At 41.9% G+C, this 18,473-nt stretch overlaps 1 protein-coding gene across 2 annotated transcripts in view; it reads right to left on the reverse strand.

Moving 5' to 3' along the window:
- The window catches only part of cacnb1 (calcium channel, voltage-dependent, beta 1 subunit), a 38,949-nt gene that overhangs the window by 2,706 nt on the left and 17,770 nt on the right, over positions 1-18,473 (reverse strand). Inside the window, exons 3-13 of one of the 2 annotated variants that reach the window (XM_049562179.1) lie at positions 15,455-15,574; positions 15,140-15,262; positions 13,864-14,000; positions 13,124-13,191; positions 10,290-10,318; positions 7,075-7,155; positions 6,933-6,991; positions 6,733-6,842; positions 3,159-3,310; positions 1,749-1,844; positions 1,452-1,637 (exon numbers count right to left, since the gene is read on the reverse strand). In XM_049562179.1, coding sequence (XP_049418136.1) covers positions 1,452-1,637; positions 1,749-1,844; positions 3,159-3,310; positions 6,733-6,842; positions 6,933-6,991; positions 7,075-7,155; positions 10,290-10,318; positions 13,124-13,191; positions 13,864-14,000; positions 15,140-15,262; positions 15,455-15,574 — 1,161 coding nt within the window. Of the gene's footprint in view, positions 1-1,451; positions 1,638-1,748; positions 1,845-3,158; positions 3,311-6,732; positions 6,843-6,932; positions 6,992-7,074; positions 7,156-10,289; positions 10,319-10,784; positions 10,946-13,123; positions 13,192-13,863; positions 14,001-15,139; positions 15,263-15,454; positions 15,575-18,473 lie in introns of both variants that reach the window. The other variant, XM_049562178.1, reaches the window with a different exon arrangement.

Genomic DNA, 18,473 nt, shown 5'->3' on the forward strand with positions numbered 1-18,473 from the left:
AATCAATATTTTGTTTCACATTATTGTTTTCATTAGTAAGTAGCCATGTAATAAGTGGGATAATGTGTAGCGAGCAGGTCATTATTACTGAGACTGGGTCATTCAATGATGAATAAAGACCCTGCATCACCCTGTCAGGGTTAATTGCCTAAAAATGACCTGCTCGCTCTAAGTTATCCCTCACATAACACACACACATTCCATGTTTTCACAATGTGCACACACACCGACTTACACTCGAAAACACAAGCACATACAGTAATTAGTTACAAATCAGTTACTAGATCTGATTAGTTTTACTAATGGATGGTTTTTGAAATCATGATACCTCCCTGCAAACGCACAAGCAGACTGAGTATCTCACATTACAACAGTGCCACCTTCTGGCTGTTTGACCTCATGGCAGAGAATAGCAGAAATATTATTATGACTATCAAATGATTATGTAATCAATTCAACTCTGCAGCACATGATGTTCATACTGAAGCAATTATACTTAATAAGAAAGACCAACAGATCTGAAAGGCAACTGGGTCTTGTGTTCGTCTTGTTGTCTCTATCACGACAGCCTCAATAAAAATGGCAGCAGGAGATATAAAACATGTTTCCAGCCATTTGGTTCAAGACTGCTGCTTGGGTGCCATACTGTCAAAGATGTAAATATCTTTGACAGTATGCGACTCATCATAATCAATGTGCAGCCAGTAGTGACTAAGGAATAGAGACACAGCTGATTAGTACTTTGCTGTTAAAAAAAAAGTCTATAAAAAGATTAAACTGGACAGATTGTTAGCAACAGCCTTCACCAAACTAAGCATTTCTGTTTGAAGAGGCGGACATGACTTGCTGTTTTCAGGGGTGGTACCATGGCAACACGGAGGAGGACAGAAAACTGGATTCAGCCTCCCAGAGAAGAAAAAGTGCTGGAGAAAGGAGGCCACGGAGCTAAAGAGGGCAGGGTGAGGGGGGGAGCAGCAGATATCATTTTACTTGTGATTACAGCGAAATGGAGGCGGCCCCACAGCAGAGGTGTCTCATGGGTTACTCCTTAAGTCCAGTGTGGTTTGAGATGAGCTGCTCTCACAGTTTCAGCAGTGCAGGGACATGAACGCTGACCTGCTAACATACGGACTACGTAATCTGTCTTGTGGGTGTTCTGACAGCTAACAGTTCATGTGTGTGTGTGAATTTGGCTCATCTTTGTGTCAGGTGTGTGAATGTGTATCTGTGTTGTGTTTCTATATACAGCATGAACATGGTTTTAATGCACTTTTCCTTCAGGGTAAAGAGAGCAGGCTGTTGGGTCGAGGTTGAGTTGCCGGAGCCCCCCCCCCAACTCTCTCTGCTCGACTTCAGAGAGCATGTTCTTCCTCTTTCCCCTCGCTGGCTACAGCACCGTCCATGTCAGGCCACAGATCCATATTTCTGCGCAGGGAGGTGAGCACCTGTACCTGCAGGTTGGAGACGGGCTCAGGGGAGGCGGCCAGGGCTGCCGTGGCCATGGTACGGTTCAGCAGAGGGTTCGGAGGGTTGCTGCTCGGGGGATGTGTCGCCTTCCAGTACGCCTCCAGGTAGTCGGCCAGGTGCTCGCAGGCGTCCTCCAGCTGGTTCTCGTCCAGGATGATGTCAAACAATTCCTGCATGTGAATAAAATGACAATTACAGAGCCAAGTAAAACCAACAAGTTTTTTTTTCTTGTTTTAACACTTCTAAAAACTGTTAGTTCTGTTACTGTTAGCAAAACTCACAGGTGGACACTGGGCCAACTTGTCTGCTGCCACCATCTGCACATTTAGGTGTTTAGCCTGGGACTTCCCCCTAGACTTGATGAGCCTCTGGAGGACCTGCAGGGAGACAACAGCACTGAAACTACAATTCACTCAAACTCACATCGCAGATATGCATAAAAACACAATTTGAATCCAGGGTGGGAATGGCGGACTCTGCAACTAACAATCACTACATTTACATGCACAAAATATTCCTGTTTTTGCCCTTATTGTGAAAAAGACAATATTCCTAAGCTGTTTACACGTTTAATGAAAATGAATATCCCACTAACAGTCCCGTTTGCATGCAGCCGTGCATACTCTGATTTAAAAGTCCTAACATGCAATTTATCATGTCAAAATATGGAACAGTGGAACAGCTGGAGCTGCTTGTCATTTTGCATCAAAACAGGATTTCCTCAAAGTTTGCTACTGGTGACAGACTTGTTGGACAATGCAAACACAGCCTCCCTCTTTCACTGTTTCAACCACCTCCTTGAAAAGGTTGGTGTTGTAAAATTTGTGCATATCCAAAAACCCATTGATTAAGTCATTTTTTTTTTTAAATAATACTTAAAAGCAGGTGTGTTTTTTTTTTTCAACCAGAAATGTGGCCTTTTGTTTTAGGGCATGTATCAGCAACCTGGCAAAATGTTGGCGAGTTAGTTTGTGTACAACGTCTTCATGATAACGCACAGAGCTGACTATGCAAGTCGCCATGTGTCGTAAAATGCAGTAAAAAGCCCAACTGAGATGCATATTCTGAATTTGCTGAATGTCCAAAGAATGCTATTAAAACCCAAATAATACCAGCAACATGTCTTAATCAGAAAATGCTACACTCGAATTCAGAAAATCCAAATGGAATATGCTGTTTGCATGACCAGATCAGAGAAATAGAGGAATACTGGCGTGCATGTAAACATACTCAGTGAAAACAAGAAGAACATTACAGAATATAAGTACACTGAAAGGCTATCTCTAAAAAAATACCAACCATAAATAGAATCAAAATGAAATTCTTAAAGGGAAAGTTTGATATGTTTTAACGTGGACCCTTTTTTCCTTGTTTTTGTGTCACACAAACTGACAAACGAAAGGTATGATAAAACGTTTCACTTCTCTGTTGGGTTTTTTTTCTTAATGTGGTCAAACACTTATAATAACAATCTAAGCCTGGCAGACGTAAACTGACGGTGCACAACTGCCTGTAGCGATTACATTGCAGCCTGTATTGCTGCTGCGGCTCTCTCAATACAGGACCAATTTCAGAAACAGTTGTCTCCATTACTCACTTGGACACAAAAACATGGGAAAAAAGGGTCCAGGTTGAAAAATAATACATTTTCCCCTCAGGGAGTATAACTCTCAGGTCATCTGCTGCCGTACCTTGGGTGAAGCTATTTTGATATAGACAATGATGGGAGCCAGGGAGGTCTTAGCCAGCTGAGAGGGGTGGTTGATGGTGTCTGCATCCAGAGCAACCAGCTGGAGGGTGCGGGCCAGCTCAAAGATACGCTCAATCTCACTCTGCACCTCCGCTGAAGGCCCAGGACACAGATAAGACACGTAAATACAGTGAGACAGCAAAAACAATTGTGTAAGCTACTGTTCTCTTGGAGGAGATGCAGCGCTGTTTATCAGCCATAAGTACACGTTTGTACTTAATCATGCATGTTGAGGTTTTAGGAAAAAAAAACAGTTCAAAGCGTATGAATTAGATTGGATCACAGTTAAGGTTCCATTTATGCACAGCTAAATGGAGCCGTGCAGCATCCTCATTCTGTTGCCGCCTCCAAACATTCACAATTTCCTTAAGTGAATCAGATCTTTTTTAAAGTCAAAGGAAGGAGGCACTTAAGAATGAGATGCCTGCGGCACTTGTAATCACTAATAATAAGGACACAATTTCTCACCATGTTAAAAAAAAAACAGAAAAAAAAAACACCACCCTCATCAAACAAATTAAGCGGAACATTAGTTGTTGTTAGCTCTAATGGGCACAGCAGTAATTATTCTATCAGGTGAACTACTCACGTCTGGACTGCTTGGGTGTTTTGTTTTCATTGTTCCTCAACAACAGCCTATAAGAGCTTGTTATTAAGCATTTTGAGCACACAGCTCCCCCCGTTTTTTGTTTTTTATCAGCTTGTTGACGTGTAAGGAGAGAGATTAAAACCGGAAACCAGAATGTTCCTCGCCTGTCTGGTCAAACCTCAGTGCCTCCGAGGTGTGTGCGATGCCAACCCAGCAGCAGAGAGAGATAACGGGGGCAAGGCAATCTGCAGAGAGACGGGGCCTGCGCACATTTCAGCAGCCTCCAGAGGGCTGGGGGATCGAGAATTAAAGCTGGAGGCAAATAAATACGACCTCCGCAGAGTGATAAGGAACGTGAACTCCAGCTCACATAAAGAAATAGCAGACAAGGTTTCCATTAACCTCAACAAAGACTTGGACTTTTGCAAATCTGGATTTGACTGCTGAGAGAAACTTGCTCCCCCGCCATGATTCGGCAGAGTGCATGAGGCGAGAACCAGCTTCTATACAGGCTATCCTTGGGTATGACTGCACACATACTGTATATGGATAGAATTATACGTAGGTCACCAAAAAGGGTGAGAGCAATATAGAAAGTATCGGCTTCCAATTTTGCTCACTCCCGCTCACAGTTTAGAGCAGACACCAGCCGCCCTGCCGCCCTCCCACAGATCTCTTCCCGCTTTGGCTTTGCGATTCTTTTCTTTTTTGTTTGAGACTACAGGCTGTCACACAGAAGTATGAGGAACAGAGAAACTGACAGGCAAGCAGACAGGCAGACAAACGATGTAAGAGCAGATGATGAATATAGTTAGAAGGAAAGGGGAGGGCGGAGAATTGAGAGAAGCTTCATTGTTTTGTTGCGAGCATACGTACCCAGTACGTCTGAATCAAAATAGAGTGGAAGAAGAAGAAGATGGGAGGCGGGAGAGAAGGGAGGATGGGTGGGTGAAGGGCAGAGAAGACAGGATGAAGAAAGAGAGAGGAGGCCAGATCAGACTCAGACAGTCAGAGCAGGTATATAAGGGAAAGAACATGATGTACAACAGTACCTGCATGGTCTGTCTTTAATTGTCCTTAATGTGAGACTACAGTATGTATACTTGTAAAAAAAAAAAAATACAGATATTATAATCTGCAATCCTGTATCTAAAAATCCTGGCAGCCCTAACACTTAACCATATGTTATCGCAAGGATTTTAACTGAGACAGTCCAAACTGTATTCATTATTTAGAATATTTATGAGCTTTTTTTCATTATGTCACTCCTGCAGCATCATGAAAACATATTTTTACTGCTGACCTGCAGTTTTACAGTTGAAATTTTTTTTTTTAGATGTTTTTCTATGTGTTTGGAATTTCAAACTGCAAACCAAACTACCTCTAACAGCACAGAAACCTCCCACGTCCCATACATAAATTAAGACAGTGCTGAATAAACACCGGTTCAATCAGGTAGTTTTTAGCAACCCACTGAAAAAAAATCAGTGTCAGTCTGTGTACGTGTTCTCCATATTTAGTTTTCACCACTTTACCTTGCTTTCAGACAGTCCTTTCCGACGGGGAAAGCCATTAACATGAAGCCACCAGTCTCCATTGACAAAAACAGTAATTCAGGGTTCCCGAACATTTTCATGGGCAGAATATCCAAACTTTTCCATGACTTTTCAAGAACCCATGATAAAGAATTTTTCTTGCCCAACTTGCCTGGCAATTTTAAGACTATCAGATTCAGACATAATTTCAGCTAGCTGGCGTACATGAGGACAGAGACGAAATGTACATGATGGTAAACGAAACTGATGTCGCACATCAACACATATTAAATTAGGGGTCGACAGATAATCGGCCTGGCCAAGTATCGGGGCCGATATTATGAATTTTTAGGGTTATCGGTGTCAGTGATTTTTTTCCGCCGATATGCCAATACAAAGTTTTGTTTTCCTTAGCTGCGCTGTTTTGCCCCTGGCGTGCTTCTCACTGCCTGCACATACCACTCTAGGCACTTAAAAGCAAACTCAAGACCTACCTTTTTAGCCTGGCTTTTAACTGAGCTCTCTTTTATTTTATTTTATTTTATTTTATTTTATTACCATTCATTTGTTTACTTGTCAAAGTTTTTTTCAGTGCTGCTGACAGCTCCCTGTATTGTTTCATTGGAAAAGTTCTCAGAATAAATATATGCTTGCATTTGAATGTAGTGCTTTGTCAGTGTTTATTTTTTTTAACTCTGTGTCAACTATGATTTTTACAGCAAACATATATCGGTTGTAAATATCGGCTATCGGTATCTTGGTTTCAAAATAATCGGTATCGGCATCAGTTCTGAAAAAAAAACACATTGGTCGATCCCTATATCAAATTTATTTGGGATTATCCACGGAAGACTATTTTAACAACTTTATTATACACAACAAAATCCAGTGATTGTGAAATACCATGACTTATCCAGGTTTTTCATGACCGTGAGAACCCTGGTAATTTTACTTTGCAGAGCACGGGAATTGCTGGTCTACTGCTGCCTCGATTCGTTAGTGTGTATGGTAAAGCAGTGAAAATATTACAAATACAGCATACACTTAAACTGATACTGATTTTTTAGGGGTGACTTTTTTTTTTAGGTGGCTAAAATATGTTTTGCTATGACCCCTGTCCACAGCGGTGCATTACTTAACTTCAGTGAAAAAACAAAGCAATAAAGATATGAAACACAGATAGTGAATCGTATTTAAATGGATGTTTGGTAACATGATGTGATGAACAGAAATGTTTTCCATTTGCTTGACTGCGTTATTGTTTTATACGTTACTTTATCATCTGTGAAATAACAAAATAAGAATCTACTTATTGTCTTAACTGCAGAGTTAATAGCAGTTGTTTCTGGTTGTAGTTTGTGCAGATCTGAAGAGGCTTTATGGTGTCTTACCCAGGCTGGAGCGGGTACTGGAGCGCTCAATGATGGTGTGTTTGCTGGGGTTGTTGAGGACTGAACGTTTGGCGAGGGAGATGTCCGCTGTCACCCGTGTGATGGATATCCTGAAACAGATATCCAGTACACCAGTCGTCACCGGGTTACAGACCAGTTACAGCAGAGTCTACAGTACATGATCATGATCTCATTCTTACCTGCCCTCAAACTTGTGTTTCAAAAAGTCGAAGAGAGCTTTCTGCATCATGTCTGTCACCTAAGGGCGAAACATCAGGTGTGAGACATAAACTGTGAAAGTGAAGTTTTGAAACAAGCCAAGTTACTAGTTTTCCTCCTTACCTCGTATCCTTTTAGTGACGGCCCGACTAGGATGATGGGTCTCATGGAGGGAACCACATCATAGGGGGGGACATGCTCCATCTGAGCCAGGGGAAAACAACACCAAGGTTGGGGTGAGTGAGGTTGTCATGTTGCATGTGAACGTACACTCAAAACACATAGCTCCCACAGACATAAATCAACATTAACTCAACACAAAAGCCCTGTCTTCTCCTCTGAGAGCGGTCACACTGATGGATGGCGAGTTTCAGACGCCAGAGTCCATTCGGTTTATTGACTGCCTATGAATGTTCGGAGGCAGCGATCAATTTCTCACTGAAAGTACTCGCTTCCATTTCTTCGTCTGCAGTCTCACATAATTAAAGTGCCCATAATTAAACCAGACGCTCGGGTGTCAGGAGAGCTCTCGTGACTGAGCTGCGGCTCTAACACAGGCGTCATTCTTCACACTTTTCTCTTTTTGTTGTGCATCAGCACTTGTCGAGTTATTACTGCCAATAGTTGCTGAATTGTGATTTTTGTTGTAAAAATGCACTTTTCTTTTCTTATATCTGTGTGTCAACTTTTGTTACTCTAAAAAAAAGCCTTAACCCCAAATATATCCATTTAGGACATCTTGTTTTCTGTGTTATGAGTGTTTGCCCTCCACTTTTAAATATTTTAAATCAGATTTTCACCTTTTTGTTTCCATTATTTTCTTTATATTTCGAGCTTTTTGCAATAATCAAATAAGCATATATTTTGGAATTTTTACATTAGTAAAAACTGAATAAAGAGAGTGTAGATACTGCAGTCTGCGACATTCCTGAAGCCATTTACACACAAGAAAAGGAGAAACCTATAACGATGGCAGAGCCTTATATAGAACACCCACACACAAACACGATCTATATTGCGGCGCATGAACTTGAGGCTTATTTGTACATTATGAATCATGAAAGGAATGATTCATCTATAAGGACTCCATAAGCATCCATCTTCTTTAGAAACAGTCGGCTTTTCAATGAGAATGGGGTGAAAACAGTCATACGTCCTATATACTTTCTGAACACTGGAATTTGATGTTGTTTTTTTTTTGTTTTTTTTTTTAGATCTGTATTCCAAGCATGCCCCCTCCTCCGTGCGCGCCGTGCAGCTCTTCAGGCAGGAGATAGTGCTGGAGAGCCTCGCTCCACTACATTACATTACATAAAGCAGAACAACGGAAGCTCATTTCACCTCATTTGTATTCACAGAAGCTAAAAATACATATTTTAAAAGTTTCCTAATGGCTCTTGTCTCTAAAGGGGCTGAGCTGGAGCACTGAACATAACAATAGTGCTCATTGGTTTTGAATAACATGAGCACAGTGCACAGTTTTGTGCAGTGAGTAACAAGGTGGATGGCGTACATAATACAGATCTGGATGATGGTTCAATACTATGATTTACTGTCCCTCTTTACAATCTTCTAAAATACTAATGTTTTAGTATTATGGCTCACAGTTACCATGTTTACAACAAATGGAAGTTGTATTTCCTTAAAAAAGACACTTGAAAATGTACTTTTTCTTTTACATTATAGAATCTTCTTCCAGGTAAACATGAAAAACAACATTTGACTCAATGAAATGAACATGAAATGAACTTTTGACATGTGATTTTGAATTAATATTGTTGATAAGTATTGTCAAAAATATAGACTTATTTTTATATATATGATTTTTTAATATTTTAAATCATTTAAGACGGTTTTGGTACTCATAATACTTGCAGTATCTTATTACCTCCGCCAAGGAGGTTATGTTTTTTCCCCGGCGTTGGTCTGTTTGTTTGTCTGTTTGTTTGTCTGCAAACTAACTCAAAAAGTTATGGATGGATTTTGATGAAATTTTCAGGAAAGGTGGATAATGGGACAAGGAACAGATGATACAATTTTGGTGGTGATTGGTTGAAGCAAAGTGGAAAAAATAATAAATAAAGTCTATCATCTGACAGCCTCAGCAGCAATTCCAATTTCTAATGAGACGGTGAAAATCTGGTGGCCGGAAAGCACGTCTTGTTGTACTTGCTAAATATTGTTGTAATTCTAATGTTCTGTGTTGGAAAAAAGAGAAAGTGAAAAATACAAAAAACATATTATATTCTGTGTTAGTACAAAATAAACACAGTATAAATACACCACAGTGTCTCCATGGTGAAGGCATATATAACCTAATAATGATAGTGATGCAAATAACCTAATTGTGATGCAGGCTGCAAAATCTGATGCAGAGGGGGAGGGAATATCACCTTCTTGGCGGAGGTCTGGACTCTCTGAGTGCTTTTCTAGTTGTTAATGTTTATAACGGTCACTCTGCTGTTCTCTGCGTCTAACCAATCAAAGAAAAGTCACTGTTGTCATGTTCTAACCTTTTTTTATTCATCACTTAATGACATTTTAAATGGATTTTTGCCCTAAATGTCTTTCCCTGTGCTAAAAAAATGGTATTGAATATCAATGTTTTTCTGGGTCTTGTTTTGAAGTTAGAAATTCCAGTATCTTGACATCATTGTAAACACATCAGTATCTAAATAATGCTGTAAAAATTTCCAACATAACAAATATGAGTCCTGCTTGCATTGAATAAAATATAAGTTAAATGCCCTGAATAAGATTTTAAATACTTGTTATGTTAGGAAATACTGAAAAACATTTGCCTCAAACAGATTAACATGAAGTTGGCTTAAAAACTTATGAAAATATTTTCAATTTTAATATTGATGTAAAGCTGTGATAATGTCTGAAATCTTAATGTGAATGTGCACACCACTCACCCCTATCATAGCGTGTCTTTGCTCTGCAGCCGTAACGTGTGATTCAAATTTGTGCTGAAAAGCATAAAAACAGCTGATTGTGGGCTTCTGCCACTCAAATCAAGCGTCATAAATGGAAATGAAAGCGCGTCAGGACGTGTTACTGTTACACTCTGACTAACAGGGTCTGGGATGGATCTGCACCTGCATCTGCACACTGACAGCTGTGATACAAGCTCTAGGGAAACGACAGAGGCACCACCGTGATTTGCAAATGATCCTGTGAATAATTTTTTTTTTTGCTTTAATGTGTCCTTGGCTGAAGAATATTCTGCGGACTGATTTCTCACCACCACAAGGAGGAAAATGTGAGATAAACAGAGGATGAGGAGTAAAGACTTGAAGTGTTAGAGGTTAGTCGTGAGAACGAGCCACACTCACCGACTTCTGTTTCTGTTTAGCTGGGCCGCCTACAGTATCATTCCACACAAAAGCCAGAAGAGACAAAAAAAAAAGCACAAAACACAAGAGAACACTTAGTTATTGACAGGTTAGGATTAGTGGGGAGAGGAGCTGTTTATTGATTAAAACAGAGTTTACAGTGACTGCCTCCACTGTGGCTTCATTTTAAAATAGATTCAGACTGATATGCAGCAACAGCCATTTCAGAGTGTATCAGTTAGTTCAACGCCTCTCCCAGCTGACACAGGCACAGAAACAAACATCCAAACATATCTCAGCGTAACCGTCGTGACCGCAGCCTGGGGGGCCCAATGGTGTTAAGAGTCAGGAGCTACAGTACTAGCAGGAACAGATCAGTTGTGAGCAGTTAGTGGGAGGGGGGGATTAGACCTGACCACACTGTGGATGAATAAGGGACAGATGCAGGAGGGAGGCTGGTGAGGTAAGCGAGGTGTCCTGGGCCCCTAATGTTACCTTCTTAAAGAAGGGCAGTCGGTGTGCGTTGGCCTGAGGGGATGTTACGCTGCCTGACATGGCCTTGGGGGAGCGAGGATCACCCTGGGACTCAGGGGGCTCCTCAGCATCCAGGTCGAGGGGGTCAACGTCAAAGGCCACAGTGGACACGTCCACGTGGGCTGATGAGGGGGGGGAAGGCAGGCGGGTGGTGCAGAGAGAGGGACAAAGAGGAGAAGAGACAAGAAAGAAGAGACAGAAAAGGCAAAGTAAAAGAGGATGAGAGAAGAGGAAATAAAAGAGGAGTAAAAGCAAAAAGGGGGAAGAGTAAATAGAAGTAAGAATATGAGATGCATCCAGAGAGAAGCATGGAGGAAATTGCAAGAGATGGAATATACTGAGACCAGAAAAGGTGACATAGTATGATTTAAACTGGAAATAACATTAACAAGAGTTTCCAAAAGAACACACCAGATTATCATGAAGCAAGGCACAGATGTGGGGTACGGTAACGTGGACAGAGAGTGGATTCAGTGTGACGAGAAAGCAACAAAACTTGAAGTGTAGATGTGTAGAAGAGGATCTGCAGAGGAAAGCAGCGGAAAGGGAAGAAGGAATCGAGCTGAGAGGGAAGCTGGGGGTTGGAATTAAGTGTGTTGGGGTGACTGTTGGTGATGAAGGTGTGGTTGGTGTGGGGGTCGGAGAGGGGGCAAGGTTGGCAGCAAGGCAAGGTGTGTTGTTTTAAAGGAATTTTTTTGCTGTCTTGCCTGGAGTTAAGAGATAAGAAGATTGATATCACCATAAAACCTGTCTATTAAATATGAGGCTGCAGCCAGAAGTTGGTTAATGTGGGAAAACTTTTAGTCTTGTCAATCATCATTTTGATGAATATATTCTCACCCCCAACTCGTCACATACTGCCGCTTGGCCATTACACATGATGCACTAGGTATCCCAGGTGCGTCTGTTGTTGATGTTGTGGGATGCCGTGTCAATTTATGTCTGTTTCGTGCATTGACTCTTCGACTTTCTAGATCTTTTCTTTCGTGTCTCGTGGATTTCACTGGCCAAGGGGTGATATTTGACAACGAAATGAGAATGTTCTGATGAGCCACTCCTGTTCTCACGTGGAATATGTGTCTAGTTACAACACAAATCTGATATCTGACTTTAGCACATCATGTGTGCATGGACAGAGACAACCCAAAAACATAAAGTACAGAACATTTCAGCCTGACACAGTGTCTGTCCCATGTCATTCAGATCCTCGCATCATCGCAAGAGTTACTCAGGAGCATCATCAAGGACTGTATCCTGCAGACAGGCAGGAGCCTCTCAACATGCTAACAGCGAAGGACACTGAAGCTTCACAGGTCGACGACATGTCAATGCACAAATTAAACCTTCTTACGAGACACAGAATTAAACATGTCTTTGTGATCAAAATGTACTTCACACTGTTACCACAAAGGCTGGAAAACAGCAGGGAACAGCTGGCTTTGTCAAAGGTAACAAAATCTGCCTACCAGCACCTCTGAAGCACACTAATTAACACGTTATATCTCCTCTGTGTCATCGCACATGTCTAAAAGCATACATAGGCTTTAATTTTGGATCTAACAATGAGATGTGACGTGTTCATTAGTCGGCTTAAAGGATGCTGAGATGGATTTTGTTACTTCTGGACAGAGTTAGGTGTTTCCCCGTTTCAATATTTGTGCTAAGGTAATGGAAGCTAACTGAGATATGAGAGTGGTATCAATCTTCTCATCTAACCCTCTCGCCAGGAGGTGAATAAGCGTATTAACCAAAGTGTCAAACTTTTGCTGTCGGTCAGATTGGCCACTGAGGATGTACGAGACGTATTAGATGGATGTGGTTTCAATTATACACATATTGAGCTCAGTTCAGTGGCTCTGTTTGATTAACGAAATCCCTTTAAGTCAACCAGAGTATTTTCCCCATGTTTGCACTTCCATCTCTCCTGCTGTCTCTCTGGATGGCGAGCAGCAGCTCTGCGTCGTCCTGGCGATGCACGCACACACAAGTCAGACATACTCATCAAGTTTAATGAGTGCGGTCCATTCTCAGCTCTATTTCAGTCCCGTCCTGTGTGCTAATGACAGACCTCCTAAGACCTCTCTCACTTCACACAGCAACACGCTGAGACGCGCCGTGATTCATCATCATGCCTGACTAACTAGCCAATTAAAATCTTCATCTAAATATCAGGCGCCTGTCTCATCTCTCTCGCTCGCTCTCTCTCTCTCTCGCGCTCTGTAAGGACTGCACACACTCCCACGCAAACACGCACAAAGACACTGTTTTGCCAGTGGATGCGGAGACCCCCTTGACCTTACCTGTGCCCGGTGGGGTGGGCCTGCGGGTTCCCGTGGCAACGTCCAGACTGGAGCTTCCTCCTGATTTACTGTAATGGGGAAAAACAGGCATAAATTATGGTGCAGTGAAACAAAGACAATATGGCAGCTTTACAATACTGATTACACATTGCTCATCATCTTCATCATTGTTGTTTAAAGTTAGTTATATTTTATGCCATAAGTGAGCATTTGTTAGGTTTCCTCCTGCAAAAGGACACTGATCATCACAGCTGACAGTTAAGAAGGTGCTGTAGTGACGTTCTGGTGATAAAAAATGGAGAGAAAATTTGGGAAAGAAGACGTGTGAATGAGCTGCTGATTATGTGCAGAATTCATCTGAGTAATTAAGAAAAAACAAAACAAAACAAGACAACATGAAATATTAATAGTGTGTGCACTGCAAATTGTATTTAAACATACAATCACCCTGATTATTGTGGTATTTATTTTTACAAATAATTTTAAGTGAGTGGAATAAAGCGATACATTCATGGATATAAAAAAACAAACAAATAAAGCCAGGAGCACAGAGACCTATATATACATACTGTAGTTGCGCTGTTGAAGAACGCAGTGAGTCACTGCAGTGCTTTTGTCTATTTAAGGAAGTTTTACATTGCCTGGTGGGTGAAGTGTGACTCAGGTCTGACCTGTTTTACAAAGCAGGGCTCTCGTTTGTGAAGCTGATAATGTGGCTGCTGAGGGATTTTCACGCTTACCTGGAGCTGAGTCGGTTCTGTCTCATCCTCTGCTCCTGCAGCAGACGGGTGTTCTCCAGTTTGACCGGGCTGGGGATGAAGCCCACCTCACAGCCCTCCTTCACCAGACGTCCGATCCACCAGTCGTTGTTGTATTTCTGCACACAGACAGGTGTCAGTAACCAATGATAGTATACCAGCATTTTCCAGTTCTTGGTGTGCAAAGAAAGCTTTTTATGTCCTTTAGGTTTCAGACAACAGTTCCTGATGCTATTCACACACCAGATTTACACACAGATTGTATCATATATATATCTCTATCTTATTATAGTACAAAAGTTTGTTGCTAAACATTACTGCATTGTGACCCCGAGGAGGATAGAGCCCACCTTCTTGCAAGATCATTTTTATGCCTCATGTTTGTAAGCACCAAAAGTAACATTATGTATTCTAAGTGACCAACATATATATATATATCTATATATATATAGATATATATATACATATATGTGTGTGTGTTCAGAAAGTAAGAGCACCACTTTTATTAATTTACTTTGTATTCTACCACATTTGGATCATTCAGTTCTCCTTGCACTGCAGCTCTTGTTTGTGCTAACTCCCACTCATGGCCCGGGTTGGGTTCAGGCAGGAGAGGAGACAGTGCAATAAAATATGATCCTACTACAGGCTGTTCTCACAAACTGTTCGTATGTAATGCACCCAAAAAAGTAAAGCACCCAAATTCTTACATATCCCACGTATTTTGAAAGACCGCGATCACATGACCAATGTGCTGACAGGAATAAACAAGGGAGCAATCTCGCACGGTCTCGTAAGAAGGCTGGTTGGTGTGGTGGGTGGGTTCACAAAAACGAACTTTCCCCTGGAGACGAGTGTTTGGAACCATGTAAACTTGGTCATTTTAAGGTACGTCCTCGTCATGTGTCTCTTCCTAAACCTAACCACAGCAACTTTACCTGCCTAAGCCTAACCTCTGTAACTTTACGGACGTAATGCTAATAATTTGTAGGATATAATGCAAACTGTTCTATTAGAATACTTGGCCAACACCCTGCCAATAGTTTGAATCTCCAAGTAACCATTGTTTTTCTTTCTTTCCTACAACATCCAGCAGCTTCAGTCAATTTGTGATTCACATCAAGTTATTCACCTTTAGTTCAGGCTAAATTGGTAGAATGTTGTGCTTTAAAATACAGAAAGTACTCTGCACATCTCTCTACCTCTATTCTAAGTGTGCATGGTCAAAGGCTTAATGGAGTGTCTGAGAAACTCGTACCTCTTTAATGTGCAAGAAGTCTTTGGCTTCGAAGGATATGGCCATGCCCTGCACAGGAACGTCATCACTGGGGCCGGGGTTGTAACCGACATTTGTCCGCACAGCAAATGCCACCGGTTTGGTCTTGAGCAGAGATGGGAAAGACACACATTAGTATACAGATGGCGGCTTAATAAAACCACTTAACACCGAGTTCAGTGTCCCCTTGACACTGATGAGTAGGTTTACCAGTGTCAAAACAAGATTACGCAACAATGCTGACTATCAAACTGGCGCTGTACATAACAGATGAAGATACAACGGTTGATCTCTCACCTTTGCTTTCTCGAGTGTGGCGAGGGCCTGTCTGTCTGCCTCCTTCCTCAGTGCCTCAGGGTCCTCCTCCAGGGACACGTCTGAGTCTGACGGCCTGCTGGTGTAGGAGTCTGCAGAGCCCTGAAATGCATAATGTTTTTTCATACAGGTGAAGAGAGGAAAAACACAATATGTTCATGGATCAAGCTTTAGGGAGCAAAAACAGGAGCAGAAGCAGACCAACGAAACACAAAAGGGGCCTCAGCCTTCGTATGGCATGAAAGCTGACTCTGTGTAATTTGAGGTGGAGAGGATGCATAACAACGGGCTGACACTTCCCGACTGCAGCCTCAGTGAGGCCGAGGTGTTAAGTCTTTTTGCACAGGTACAACAGAGTCAGTGTGTGGGTGTGTCAAGTAGAGACAGAAAGAGGCAGAGAGAAAAAAATGGCCTGAGGACTGTTTATAATATTAGGGAGGGATATAAATTTCTCATGAAGTGGCTATAGTTTCCAACACATCCACCACTCATGCACAGTAACTTGACCCTCTCCTGCTGACCCTCATCCAGACACCCATACCATAATAAAAACTCGAGCCTCCTGTGAGCCTGCGGCGCCGGCCCACTGTACCGTTCAGCAGAGCAGTGCAGTGAGGGAGGGAGGCAGCCTGAACTTCTGAAGTGTTTGAGTGTTCAACTTATATAACAATCCCACTTATTCTCTTCTTGCTGGTTTTTTTTTTTTTTTTTTTTTTGTATTTTATTTTCAGCTGACAGGCTGCTTGGCGCTTTGTAGGAGGTGCTGACAAGAATGCGGACAGCTGAATGTGCCAAGCAGAAGAAGTGAGTCACTAGGTGTGGGCTTTTAAAATAGAGGTGAGAATGCGCAAAGATGACATACACCATATGTAATGATGATGAAAAATTCCCTTTACATGTGTAGTCAGACAACACAAGGAGTGCTCTCAGTGAGTACAACAAATATCCCTGGACTACGGCTGCGCATTGTTTGAATTTTTTTCAATATCGGTGCCAACATCATACCTGAGTTCAGGTGCTGACACCAAACCTGCATCAGTGGTAAATAAAAACATTAAAAGGAAACCACGCCCATTTTCAAAATTCATTTATGTTATCCCTATGGTCTAAGACAGTCCAAAAATACTAGTAAACATGAACAACTCTCTCCCAAATCTAAAAGCTAGAGTGCTAAAGCTCAAATAAAGCTAACATCTGGAGCTGCTCCATATACAATGAATTGGGAATGATGTTATAGATGACACTGAGAGCAGCCATGGAGATACTCTGCACATATGAGGACATTTTCAAGTACTGAAAAAGGCAAAAATAAAATAAAGCTCATTAAAGCCCACATTTTATGGGTCCACAAAATTGGGCCCCCATTCATTGACTATGGAGCAGCTCCAGACTGTATACCCTATGACATCACAAGTTTGAGACTGACTTGTCTGGTTTCTGGCTTTGAGGGAGAGTAGCTCATGTTCACAAGTACTGACTGAACTTTTCTCGGCCAAGGAAATAACATATTGGAAATTTTAATTTAGATGGTGTTCCGCTTTAAAGGAGCTGCATATGTCATTCAGAGCAATAATACAGCAGCAAACAGCTATTTGCTATGTAAAGATACAGTGGAATAACTGCGTCCTGAGCTGAGAATGAAGTCACGCTCTCTCTCTCTCTGTGCTTTTATCTGAGTTTCTTTGTTCTTTTTTTCGTTGTAGAACATTTGGTGGTGCGGCCATGTTAATGCATGTGAGTCCCTGTGTGTCGCTCTGGCTTGCTAATCGCCGCTGTTCTGTGCTGCTTTCATAAGGCAATTACAGCTACGGCATCGCTGCAAAAGCATAACATCCACTTTCTTATCCCCCCTCCAGGTTAGCATCGTTAGCTCTGTCAGCACTGTTACCGTTGTTAACACTGTTCATGCTGTGAGCATCCTTAGCTGAGCTGCAAACTCAGGTGCCTCCATGTTGAGACCTCTGAATCATGCTCTGAATGATGTACACAGCTCCTTTAACTATAATTTAAAGATAGATTTAGCTCAGGAAATAACCGATGAAAGGATTAGTAAACCTACCAAGGATTTGATGCAATACTAAATTCGCAGACAACTCTTACAAGTAGTGAGATTTGATATCCAGTCCTACTCTGAACTCTTGGCTGCCAGCTTACTGTCATTTGAATTGTTCTGCATGCTAACGTTGCTTATTTTAAATATGAAAAGAAACCTGAGATGTCCTTGTAGCCTTGTGGTTAAGACGCATACCATATAACGGCAACATCCCTGGCTCGATTTTGGTGGGGGACCTGTGTTGCAGGTCATACCCTTCTCTTCCCCCCTTCTTTTCCTGTCTCTGTTTTAACAGCCAACTATCCAATAAAAGTTAAATGCCAAAATGATGTTCTTTGAAAAGAAAGGACAGAAATCAATGGAAGAATCCTTGGTGGCATTCCCCAAGAGGACCATTTCAAACCGAGGTCTAAATATATTCGGAGAGAATAACTGGTCATATGTGGCAGAGTGAATCATCTGTGTGGCGTGTCAGTGAGTTTGCACGTGCATTTATGTGTTATTAATGCTCCTCTACACGTCTGATTACCATCCATGTGTCGCCATATGATTTCAAATGAAACAACAAACACAAATGTTGATTCTAGCTCAGCCACCTGTCGCACCGAGGCGCTCTGTGACTTGGCAACAGCACAATAAATGTAGACACTCCCTGTTGCCAAGGCGATGGCTACCTACTCCGAGCTTCCTCGGGCATTCACAAACCATCCGCACTTCCTGTTTCTATTACTCAAACCCAAATGCTTGCGGCGGTGTGCCCGCATCCCACTCAGGTAGGAGGAATGATCCTGTGAGTGGCATGCAGAATCTAATGAGGACAATAAGAGCCGCCCCCACTTACCAGCTGTGAGTCATCTTCTAAACCATACAAGTGCATCCCAGCATGGAGCACCGACTAAGTGAAGGTTAACAAACCTTGATGGGGAACCCACGGGAATGTTTTTAGAC

Source organism: Epinephelus fuscoguttatus, linkage group LG19 (genome assembly GCF_011397635.1).
Source record: "Epinephelus fuscoguttatus linkage group LG19, E.fuscoguttatus.final_Chr_v1".
Classification (NCBI taxonomy): domain Eukaryota; kingdom Metazoa; phylum Chordata; class Actinopteri; order Perciformes; family Serranidae; genus Epinephelus; species Epinephelus fuscoguttatus.